This window comes from Triplophysa dalaica, chromosome 2 (genome assembly GCF_015846415.1).
Source record: "Triplophysa dalaica isolate WHDGS20190420 chromosome 2, ASM1584641v1, whole genome shotgun sequence".
NCBI classification, from domain to species: domain Eukaryota; kingdom Metazoa; phylum Chordata; class Actinopteri; order Cypriniformes; family Nemacheilidae; genus Triplophysa; species Triplophysa dalaica.
In genome coordinates, this window is record NC_079543.1 from 29,519,757 (window position 1) to 29,532,018 (window position 12,262).

Consider the following 12,262-nt stretch of genomic DNA (forward strand, 5'->3'; position numbering starts at 1 on the left):
AATCTCTGGTATATAGAAAGTAAATTTAGGAGCCTTATAAAAAAAGCTCATTTTAACAAAAACTTATCTGATTTAGAGGGTGTTGAATCTGAACTCTTGAAATATTCGTTATTGTGTTTAGTTTGAATTTATTTATACGAGTAATCTTTCTAAACTAAATGAATGAATTAAAAACAGGGGGAAACCATTACTCTTGGTGCCTTACTCATTCCAGCCATCATCATCTTGTGCCTTCGTCTTGTTCAGCACCACAGAGAGCACCTCAGGACACCAACAACACAGATCGATTCTACACAAATGGGAAAAAAAACACACGAGATCTCTTTCATGTCTCAGTTACATTCATCAATGAGATTAAATGTAGGTCTCGTGTGTTCTCAGATATTCCTCCTGAGAAAAAGAATGTCAGAATGTGACAAATGTGTCTGTCATTAGAGTTTGAGAAGAGATGTCAACGATGTGTCAAACTGAGATCAGATGTGTCATGTCTGAAATCAAAATGACTCAAACGTTTCTCATCATACTTACTCAAATCCAGATTATTTGTCCTCACAAAGGTGTGGAGACTCTTTGGTGTCAAACTGCAAATACAAACAGACTAATGAATGAAGATTGAGGACTCCTTCACAGACTTACCCCGAGCTGACCCTTGACCTGTAAACCAGGTCAAACCTCTTTGCTCTTTTAAGAAAGTATTAGAGACGGTCAGAGAGAACAAATATAATGGACAAACTGCATAGTCATCCTGAAAAATAATTTACAAAGCTAAATTGAAGACGAGCCAATAACTAGAGTTGTTTTTTAGATCTTTGACATTTATGAAGAGTAAGAATGCTATTTAGCCACGTGTAACTTATTTGAAAGAGACACAGAACGCCCTAATGATTATTGATGCATAATCTTATTTCATTGGTTTTTATTTATTGTATGCAGGATATTTCTTTTGTTGCTGTTCCACCTAAATTAGGTTCTTTGGTATAACTAAAAGTGTATGTCTTGTTGACTTTTACTTTAGGTGTTTGGAGTAATAATTCTGGAAAAGAAGAAATTAACTTTATGTTTACGAAAAAGCCTCAATATTTCAAAAATATTTATTATAGAGTTTTATCAGACAGGTAAGACATGATCTGAACTATCCCTGGTTGTCACTCATTTTACTCTATGGAGATGTCATCTTCACCACAGATCAAACTGGAGAGAACAGACTGTATTCTAACAAATCCTCTCTCTCAAAATGTCTTCCTCAACAGCACTTCATCACAGCACTTCAGCCACAATGTCACGTCAAATCTTTCTCAACAGAACATAACTCAAAAAAATGTATAATAGGAAGTCTTTCGGATTATTGCTTCAACTTGAAGAAAGCAATACTTCCCTGAAACACCATCTTACTTGCCATAATATAAATAATAAATGATCACATAAAACAAAACAAAAAAACATAAATAAATAAATTAGATAAACATAAAATATATAAATGAATTAATCAAAATATAACAATAACAATATAATAATAATAATCAAAATACATAATGAACATAACAAAAACACCTTAATAGTACACTTGAAGTGTTAAAACCTTCATTAGCATGACTGCAACTTCAATAACAAACCAATCATGAAATATTTCTTCCATCATTAACATATTTAATGATTAACATAGAGTCAGATTATCTAAAAACTGATGGTGTTACAACTCAATTGTTCCAACAAACCTATAACACCTGACACGCTTTTAACTCAAGTGATCCGGCAACATTCTCTGCTTTACAGAAAATAGAAATGTTTCTTTGGTACTTAATGTGAAGTATGCAACAGTCCTTCACAAATTGGATTTTTGAGGGTAAAGACTGCGTCGTCTAGACCGGTGGCTCAAACGGGTTTGAAGACGCTGAACTGCTTGCATTGTTTTGACCTGAAAACATCCACAATCTATTGACATAACATCAACAACAAACAGCACGCCAGACTGCCGCACTGCACGATTTCATGTGGAGGAGCAAGATTTACGACCACTGCTTCTGACGCGCGCACGCAATAGTGGCCAAAAGCGACGTCCAACTTTAAAAACTGACATCTTAACTCATAAAGATGCGTTAAAGATTTGGTGTGCATGTTGTGTGAGCATTTTCTTCAGTGTGTGATTATGATTATTTCAGTTAGTGGTATTATTTCACAAAACTGTGCTTTATGAGTAATAAGAGCTTGGCCTGATTTGGATTCTTATTAAGGGGATAAAAAAAAGCATTTTTTGAAATTTAAAATGAAACAACACCTTCACATGCTTTGGTTTTCAAACGCATTTTTCTCAACACGTGTGTCTGTAATACCAATGAGGGCTGGCATTTAACTGGCAACAGCTCGGGTGGTAAACAACTTAATTAGACAATGGCTTTTAAAAAGATACTAGATGAGTCTGTGATGCGAGGAACTGAATGTGTGTGTCTCGTGTTTATCTAATGCTCCAAATGATGCATATTGATTTGTCTCCCTTGCTTTTAAATTTGCACCAGAAGGTCAGATTGACAACTGACCGCTTGTTTATGTGCATGAGTCACACGTCCATCTCCTACGTCTCGAGAAATCCAGGTAAAGGACCGAAAATATGCGATTTCAAATAAACTTTACCTAAATGTGTAGTTTATATGCGGAAACGAATTAAAAGAAATTAACCTGTGAAACAATTTCACATGTATAAAGGTTATATTTCAGGTCTATAAAGTGCACACACCGCAAATTTTAAATCACAAAGTGAATGCAGTTTGTGCACGTGTACGGGAAACGTATTGAAAAAGAAGAGAAAGAAGATATAGTTTGCACCAGAGTAACTTCATCATCAAATACCGGTATGTATTTTTCAGCTTCCAGGGGCTATGAGACTGCTGACATAAACAATCAGTGATCATAATTGCCTTTACACTTCTGCTCCTAAGAAATGAGCAAACACTTTGCTCGCATTATCTCTCACCTTTAAATGCAGACTCGTGATTTATTGATTTATTACTCTAGGGCGCACCGGAGACACACTGAGGCAGTTTTTATACAGTACAGCTAAAGATAGCAGAAACAGAACGAGCATAAGGAAAATGGCTGTAAAACTTGCGCTTCCATTTGTTTTCCAGAACCGAGCAAGTGACTATTTAGAAGAAATATCTCTCACCGATGAGCGTAACAGATGCGTATTCGTTAATCACACATGAGATACAGAACCGAGCCAGTATCCGCATGTTCTCACAAACCAGTCTTTTGAAGAACCCTGTTTATATGGCCAGAAATCGTGGGGTTTCGAAACAAAAAATCCATTGGCATAATAACTGAAATGTAGTTGCATACTCCGTGTGTCGAACTTCAATCGGCGCCCACGAGTTTACTAAGTAAGCTTTGATGTTTCAATGGCACGCACGGGCGAATAAAACAACGCGCGCTGATGTGAAGGGAATACCCATTGAAATGCATTTATTTCGCCGTTTCTTAAAAGGGTTGTGACGTATAAGCCCGTGTGCGCATACTTTCTATAGTCTTGACGCAGTGTTTGTTGTGACAGTGTGTGAGGAAGGCTCAGCGCACCGGCTGCACTGTTGCATGCACGTCGAGTGGTTAATTATTTTACCGCATTCAACTGCAGTTCCCCCTCCACGCACACACACACACACACTCACAGACACACACACACGCACGCTCGCAGAGGAAAAAGGGAAACGAGCTCGACACCTGTGCTGTGTGGAATACTTTCCCTGTCGCCAAAATGCGCGTAAACAGGAATATCGTGTCGGAAGACTGTGGAAATGCGCCGTGCTGTCTACTTTGAAGACGTTTCCATCTGCGGACGGAGGTAAACGCAGAACGGAGTGGATGTAACAACCATGCACGGACTAAAACCGAAAGGTCTCCTGAAATGAATCGAATCTAAACCCCTCGGAATCATTTCCAACACTTTACGCTGACAACCTTTTTTTCCCTCGCGAGCGAGCATTCCCTCATCCGATGGGGTTTTGCCTGTGTAGCTCAGCAGAGGGTGTTAGATCTACCAGCGAGCACCGAGCCGAAAAGTGCAGAGTCTCACAGCGACCGTCTTCGTGACCGGAAAGCGTTCAACGCGAGCCCGTGGAAGGGAAACTGAGGATGTAAGATGCACGGATTTATCTGATGCACGGATTTATCTGACGGCGACGCGTTGCGATCAGCGTCGGTGCGGTGTGTGGTTTCAGCACCACGGGAGAAAGAACAGCTCCCGCGCGCTCCGCGGACATGTGAAATGCACAAGGTCAGTTTTCATTTCTATCGCGCAACGACGAATCATTGAGTTGAGGATGTTTTGAGACTGTTTCGCGGATAGCACGAGATGGGGACGCGATGAAAAAGAGGTCGATTTTTCTCAGTCTCCGTCTGGGCATAGTACGGATGTGATCACAGAGTGCCCTCTGCTTCTTTAGACTCGAGACAGATCTCGCTTCTTCCCCTGTCGCCGATCGTATTCATGTCTTGATGTCGGGGGGGATTTTGGCGTATTGAAAATGCTGCTTTGGATTGTGTTGCTGAAGGCGGCTCTTTGTGTAGCTATTGGAAATGTTACAAGGGACGTGTGTAAGGAGCAGCTCTGCTCTTGCAATGCAGTCGAAGGCGATTTGCACATTGACTGCGAGAAAAAAAGCCTAACCAATCTGCACCATTTGACGGGTCCGAGCTCTCAGTTTTATCACCTACTGCTTCATGGGAATTCGCTGTCCAGGCTGTTCCCGAACGAGTTCGCTAACTTTTACAATGCCGTGAGCTTGCATTTGGAGAACAACGGCTTGCACGACATCGTGCCGGGCGCTTTCCTGGGACTGCAGCTAGTCAAACGGCTGCACATCAATAACAATAAGATACGCTCTTTTAAAAAGAGTACGTTCCTCGGTCTAGACGACCTGGAGTACCTTCAAGCCGACTTCAACCTGCTGAGGGACATCGACCCGTCGGTGTTCAGGGACCTGAGTAAGCTCGAAGTTTTAATCTTAAACGACAACCTCATTAGCGCGCTTCCCATTAACGTGTTTCAAAACGTCCCCATAACGCATCTCGACCTGAGGGGGAACCGAATCAAAACGTTGCCGTACGAGGGCATTCTAGAGCAGATACCTGGGATTGTGGAGGTTCTGCTGGAGGACAACCCGTGGGATTGTAACTGCGACCTGGTTTCCCTGAAGGAATGGCTGGAGAACATCCCGCAGAACGCGCTCATCGGAAGGGTCATTTGCGAGGCACCCACTCGACTGCAGGGGAACGACTTAAACGAAACAGCCGAGACGGAGCTGTGCCCTTCAAAGAACGGCATGGATACAAGTTTGGCTGCGCCGCCCACCCAGGACGAGGGCCCCGGTCGCGGCCCCCGTCCCACGCCCTTTAAAACCACCGGCGGGGTAACGGAGGCCCACAGCACTGGGGGAGGCCGTAACAAGGGGCGTCCGAAAGCGAGGGAGAATTGGCAACTAAAAACCAAGCCCACAGCGATGACAACAGGGGCAGTGGACAGAGACCTGCCATCCAATTCGACCTGTCCTCAGTCGTGTAGTTGTAAACTAATCGGAACCAGGCAAGGTCTCGGGGTTAACTGCGAGGGCAAAAAAATCGAGAGCGTGGCTAATCTCAGACCCAAACCGCTGGGCGCGCACGAGTTAAATCTGCGCGACAACAACATTCATAGCGTTAAAAGGAACCAGCTTAGAGGCTATCACAGCTTGAATCTGCTCGACCTGGGGGGGAATAACATCAAAGTGATCGACAACGGCACTTTTCACAATCTGACCGAGCTGAGGTGGCTTTACATGGACAAAAACTACTTGGATATGCTAATGGCAGAGATGTTCGTTGGACTTCAAAACCTGGAATATCTCAGTTTGGAATATAACGACATACAGCTCGTCATGCCGGGCACCTTTAGCCCCATGCCCAGTTTAAGGGTGCTCTTCTTAAATAACAACTTGCTCAAATCTCTCCCCGTGGATGCCTTCTTGGGGGTTTCTTTGTCGAAAATAAGCTTGCACAACAATTATTTCACACATCTGCCGCTGCAGGGCGTCTTAGATCAGCTCAACTCAATTATCCAGATCGATTTGCACGGGAACCCGTGGGAATGCTCGTGCAAAATCGTCCCCTTCAAACAATGGACAGACAAGCTCGGAGCAGATGTCATCGTGAGCGACCTGAAATGCGAATCCCCCGAGAGCTTCTGGAAACGGGATTTCCGACGCATCAGAAACGATTTGATGTGCCCTGAGCTCAACGAAAAAATCTCCCCCACCTCCCTCTCCAAAAACAGCACTTTCCCAGCAGACACGGGCACGCGCCCCAACTCCTATCTGGAGCCTAGCAGAGTGTCCATATCTGTGCTCGTGCCCGGTCTACTATTGGTTTTCGTGACGTCTGCCTTCACCGTGGTCGGAATGCTCGTCTTTATTCTGCGCAATCGCAAGAGATCGAAACGGAGAGATGGAAACTCTTCTGCGTCAGAGATCAATTCTTTACAGACAGTTTGCGACTCGTCCTATTGGCACAGTGGAGCTTATCACGCGGACGGTCCCCAAAGAGGTTACGACTGTGGTTCGCACCCCCTCTCCGACAAATGATGCTCACCGTGCGCAAAAACACAGACGGACCCATAAATAAATGCTTTGCGTGCGTGGCAGTGACAATGGAAAGCCAACTATAAACATTCAGCCTCTGTGGGAAAATATCCTATTTTTTCTTCGCTTCTGTTGAGTGCAGCGTCCATGAAACACTGCGGTGGGGCCCACAGTTATATATATATATATAAATATATATGTACAGAGCCCCCTCTCCCCCTGTATTTTTCCTACCTGTTCAGACTGCAAACGTGATGACAAGAGGACGTGAAAAGGTGCACGAGCGCATGAATGTAATGTAAATAAGGGACTGTAATATATCTGCATGATTCGCATGGTCTCAACACACACTGGGAACCATTACCATAGTATCAAGGAAGCCGACGCGACCCTTCTTTCGTGTTATCAATATATATAAATATAAAACTATATATGACTATATTAAAAGTGCCATTTCTTCTTTTGTTATTTTTTTGGTCGGTTAGATTTGTATTTGCCGTTTTACTTCTCGGAGGCAGACAGGCGCGCGCAGGTGCAGATGCATGTAATTTTCTGTTTTATCAGTTGATTTGGGGATTATTTATACCTTTTTTTCCCGAGCAGATCTCTCCCGCTATCTGCCCAGTCATCTCCTTTATGAATGTAAAATGTGTTTATCTTACAGTGTGCCAACTGTTGACATCTTTGGTATACGCACAAGCGATCTGAGGCACAGACGTGCTTATGCTGAGAAAACTCATTGCAGCTCCAGTGGTTCATCAGCTTGTGTGTCGAGGAGATTTTGAATGGCATGTTTTCCCGAACGTTCAATTGAGAGGATTTAGTTTGAGTCCCGATGAGTCGCAGGGTGCACATAAACTAAGATGCCTTTATTTTAATTTATTATGATCGTTGTTTTTAAGGGAAATGAAGTATTCCTTCACAAAAGCAGCCTATTATTATTCACTGTAAGTATTGTGAGCTTTTGTAAAGCCATCTATTTTGTCCAAATATGAGAAGGGAACTGGAAAGCTTTGGTACTTGATACGGTGTACATATGTGAGAAAACATTGCCTCTAGATGTCGCTGTTGCCTCTCGAGCCTCTGAAAATCATGCTGGGAGGTGAAGTTCACCAATTTGTGTAGGCCAAGCAAGACCTGCTTAGACATGATCAACATAAGTAGGCCTAAGCGAGTCACTGTGATGGCTTGGATAGAGTTTGCAGTCGGTACAAATGTACTGGAAACAAGTTGCACAGCGTTTCCAAAATGCCATTTTTACAAACAAGATGTATGTCTCGGTGCAGTGCATTATTTTAAATGTCACTCTTGATATTCTCTGAGGTTCCTCTGTAATGATTTCACGAGCAAACAACGCGAACAGAAAACACGCTCAAATAATGGACCAAGCGGCCACGCTCATGAAGAAACCTTTGTCTGTTTTTACATTGTTTTAAGATCAAAGATGTTGGCTGATGCTTTCAATTGAGTTTACTGAATAACACAACAGCGAGCTTGTGAAATGTCCATCCAATATCCAAATGCCGTTTCCTGTGGAAAGTGTGGAAAACATGTGCGGTGGAAATGCTTTTCTCTCTCACCTGTCGGTTTGATTTAGGTTGCACGAAACAATGTCGGTAGAACCTCAATTTGACGACGTCCCGATGGAGTTGCTGTCATGTGGCAATGGTTTACTCTAATGTAGACTCAGGGCCGTCGGAGAGATGTGTGTTGTGACTCATGCTGCACATATATACGCAAAGAAAAGGAAAAATGCATCAGTGCCCCCCCTCCCCCCACCAAAATTGAAGGGTGACCTTGGGGTCTGTTATTTCTGTTATACCGGTTATGGCTGTCCATCATTTCCAAGCATTTCTCTCTCTTTCTCTTTCTTTCTCGCCCTGCGTTGAATGGTGATTATTTGTCACTCCACTGTGAAAGACTGTACCACATTCTGGCTTCTATCTACTTTATTTGGTGCATTTCCCCGACGGTTTGTCTCAGAGTAACATTTCTATGCTTTGCTACATTTGATCTGCTTCTATTTTGTTAAATAAAATGTGGTGGAGGTTGAGTAAAGCTACAGCGGGTAGATTCTGTTTTGTTTGTCATCATCATCCTCTGTTCAATGCTTTGATGTTGAATGTTGAAACTCTTGGGGTTATACGTCTTGAACGTCATTACAGGATAAACACCAGCGGAACGACACAAGCTTACAGATGTAAGGAGATTTATGGTGTTATTGAATTAATTCAATGCTGAGGTCACAGATACAGCACCAGATGAATTCTGGATAGGTTTCAGATGTGGTCGGGTCATTCCTGTTATGCAGAACATCGGACTAACACCAGACTGTCATTATACAAAACTGCCCAATAATGTTCGTATCCTGCTTATGAAGATAAAGTATAGTTTTACTATGGTAAAATTGTGATTTAGGGTGAATTAACATTGTCATTGGTGATACTTTTTGTCTCACCATTGTTTTGAATTTTGCAACTTCTCATTTTGTTTCATATCCCTTTAAATCACTTCGTTGTTTTCCTGACTCTTAGAAGTCGCTTTAGATAAAAATAAACCATGGTAATGGTAACACTTGTGTAATGTGTAACTAAGAAGGAGTTACGGCAGAACTAAGAGGTATTCCTCATCAATACTGATATCTGCTCTATTAACTACTAAGGAAGATGTGTTAACTAATCAGTATGGAGAAGCATTTTATCATTTTGTTAAGTGACAAATAACTAATCAATAGCTTTCGAATTCACTCATTCCTCCTTAAGAACTTCTGTTAGTTATCTACTAATTCAGATTCTACATAAATAACTGTGAAGTAACTCATATACACTATTGAACATCACAATAATCAAGCAGTGGACATTTCTTCTTATTTACTATTACTAGTACTACTATTATGGAAATGCACTACTATTGCCACTATTACTACTGCTAGTATAGTAATGCAATATGAATTTCATGGAATTCTTGTACTCCAAAAGAGTCATTATAACAAATTGTATTTTGTTTTCAATAACCAGAAATCAACTCCCCCACTCCAATTGCCTTGTCATGATTAGCCACTTACATTAAATAGGTTTATGATCTTCAAGTACAATATGTGTGTTCTCCACAGTATACATCACATTACCATTGAGTATACATGTGAATAGTAAATAACAAGAATAGTAGTACTAGTAATAGTAATAGACCCAAAAGTGTTTGGACTCTGTTGCACTCTAAAAATAATGCGTTATATCTACCCATCATGGGGTCAAAAATAGACAAACCTAACAGTTGAGTAATAAATGAACTTAAATAATCATTAAAATTTTAGCTTCAACAGAATATGCTGAGTTTTTACCCAATGTTGGGTCAAATATAAACATTTCCCAGTTAATTTAACCCAAGGGTTAGGTTTGTTCGTTTTTTAAATGTACACTGTGAAACGTTTTGTTTAAATTCATGATCTTATGCATTTTTAGTACTGTATGCTTTTATAACCATTTTCTTTATGCGTCAAAATAAATTATCTTCTAAGCTTAAAAATAATAATACTGACCTTAAGACCTTATAAAATATACCAATGTTATCCCAGTAGTACTAAGAGTTTTATCAAATTTTTTTTTTTTGATCAGGTTATTTCAGGCAGTGCTTAAAATGGAGCTGCAGGTTCAATCACGCTGAAAAAAAGATTTGACGAGTGTGCTGGATTACAAACATATCAAACCAACATACATTTAGCTTTTCTGTAGCTCATTGGTAAGAGCATTACGTTAACAACGCAATGTATAGGGGGTTCGATTCCAGGGGATTGCAAATACCTATGTAAAATGTATAGGATAAAGCAATGTAAGTCGCTTTGGATAAAAGCCTCTGCGAAATGCCTAAATGTAATGTAAATGATTTATGATTTAAAATAAGGAACTTTGATCTAAAGACACGGTTTACTCTCGGACAGACAGATGGTGAATGAGACCGTGACAAACTCATGAGCATTACGGGTCTACGCTCCTCCAAGGTGTGTTTGTTCCCTTTGCACTCTGATTAAAGGCCTCATTGATTGATTTTTGCTATTTTTTCCCCTAACAATTTTTTCCCCAGGACTAATGGGATTCAAAGGACTTGGGTTTGGTCCTTGATGACCAATGAATCAATGAATTGTTCAGCAAGGACAAACTGATTGTTTCTTTCGAGCTATGCTCATGAAGATCTGAAGTGCAGGTATTGTGTTGAATGAGTTGGTGCTGTATACTGTATACATGCTTTCATTGTGTATTCTGATATTTTATTTTCAGATGTGTTATTTGTGGTAGAGCATTGCTTACATATGTTGAGTGACCTAAACAACTTGAGCTTCTCTTAAGGACGGTCCTGCCTCTGGAAGTTTCACCCAGCATTCTGTTTGCAATGAATGTCAGAATCATTAACGCCTGCTGGTTTGTGAGGTTTCTGGCGGATTTCCCCACTCCAGTCCACCGCTGCGAGCTGTTTTCCACAAAAGGAGCCAACCTCATTTCACAGGACTCAAGTGAAGGCCTTAGATGGCTTTTTGAGAGCCATCAAGTTCAAGATGAGAATAAGGAATAGCTCTGTGCTGAAGTGCTGGTGCGCGGGTTATGAAGATCATAGGAGTGCAGACCATTATGCCTAGGGTCTTTTATGAGGTTTGCTGTGGAGGCAGGTGCTTCTGATGCTGGTGGCTTTTATATTGGCCATCAGCGGTCACAGCTCTTGGGACCTGCAAAGTTAAACATTTGAATGGATTTTGTAAAGCTGTTTTCCAATAATGAACATTCAACGGAGCTGAAAAATTATGGTGAAAACAGTAAATATGTAAATGTTGTGTATAGATTTTTTTTTTTTAAAGAATTTGGTCATCAGTGCATGCTCATGCAAAACTCATCACAATAATGCTAGGACTGGTTTCCATGAGGTAAGTATATGGTTGCTAGGTAGTTATACTGTCAAAAGACAAAAAATGCGTCTGAAATCTCATTCTGTGACAGTACATACTTAATTTGAATAAGTACCTACCCATTGACCCTTAAAAAAGTAAGTTTTACACTTATTTAAATTAATTTAACTCATCTCACATTTGAAAAACGGACATCTGCCTAAAAGTTTTCCGCTATTTTTATTTCATGAACTTTTACATTTGACCATTGATCAGTTCCCGTGGCATCATGGGATAGGCTATTCTCATGAAACCACTGAAACTTCATGGCAGTAAAGATAATTGTGTTCTCTACGTTATAGAAGAAACATAATTTTGACATAGGAATGAATTATTTATGTATTTTCACCGCATTTTCTGCTAAAATATTCATAACCGTAACGTGTCCTGATTTGTCTGAGTGCATTATATGTTGTAATTTACACAGAGGGAAATTTAAATATTGTGAAAAAAAAACAATTGGATGTTCTACTAGATGTTTTAAAAATTTTTTTTACAGAATATTCATGTGTAATAAAAATGAAGAAAAAGTGGAAGAAAGAAGTGTCCATGACTGACATTCTTATCCTCCATAACAGACTATTTTAAACACAAAAAAAGATATTTACATTAAGTTTGATTTATGTGAAGAAAACCCAACTAACGAGTTTATTGGATATATTCTTCTCTGTCATGCTTCAATAGCGTTCGGTGCACAAACCGAATGAGCCAAAGTTCTCTCGTGAAT

The 12,262-nt window shown here is 40.6% G+C and overlaps 1 protein-coding gene across 1 annotated transcript; it reads left to right on the top strand.

Moving 5' to 3' along the window:
* Positions 1-3,562: 3,562 nt before the first annotated feature.
* On the top strand, positions 3,563-11,952 carry LOC130413795 (SLIT and NTRK-like protein 1). Its single transcript, XM_056739241.1, has one exon. It carries the CDS (start codon positions 4,515-4,517, stop codon positions 6,603-6,605), a length of 2,091 nt encoding a protein of 696 aa, XP_056595219.1. The 5' UTR covers positions 3,563-4,514; the 3' UTR covers positions 6,606-11,952.
* Positions 11,953-12,262: the final 310 nt, after the last annotated feature.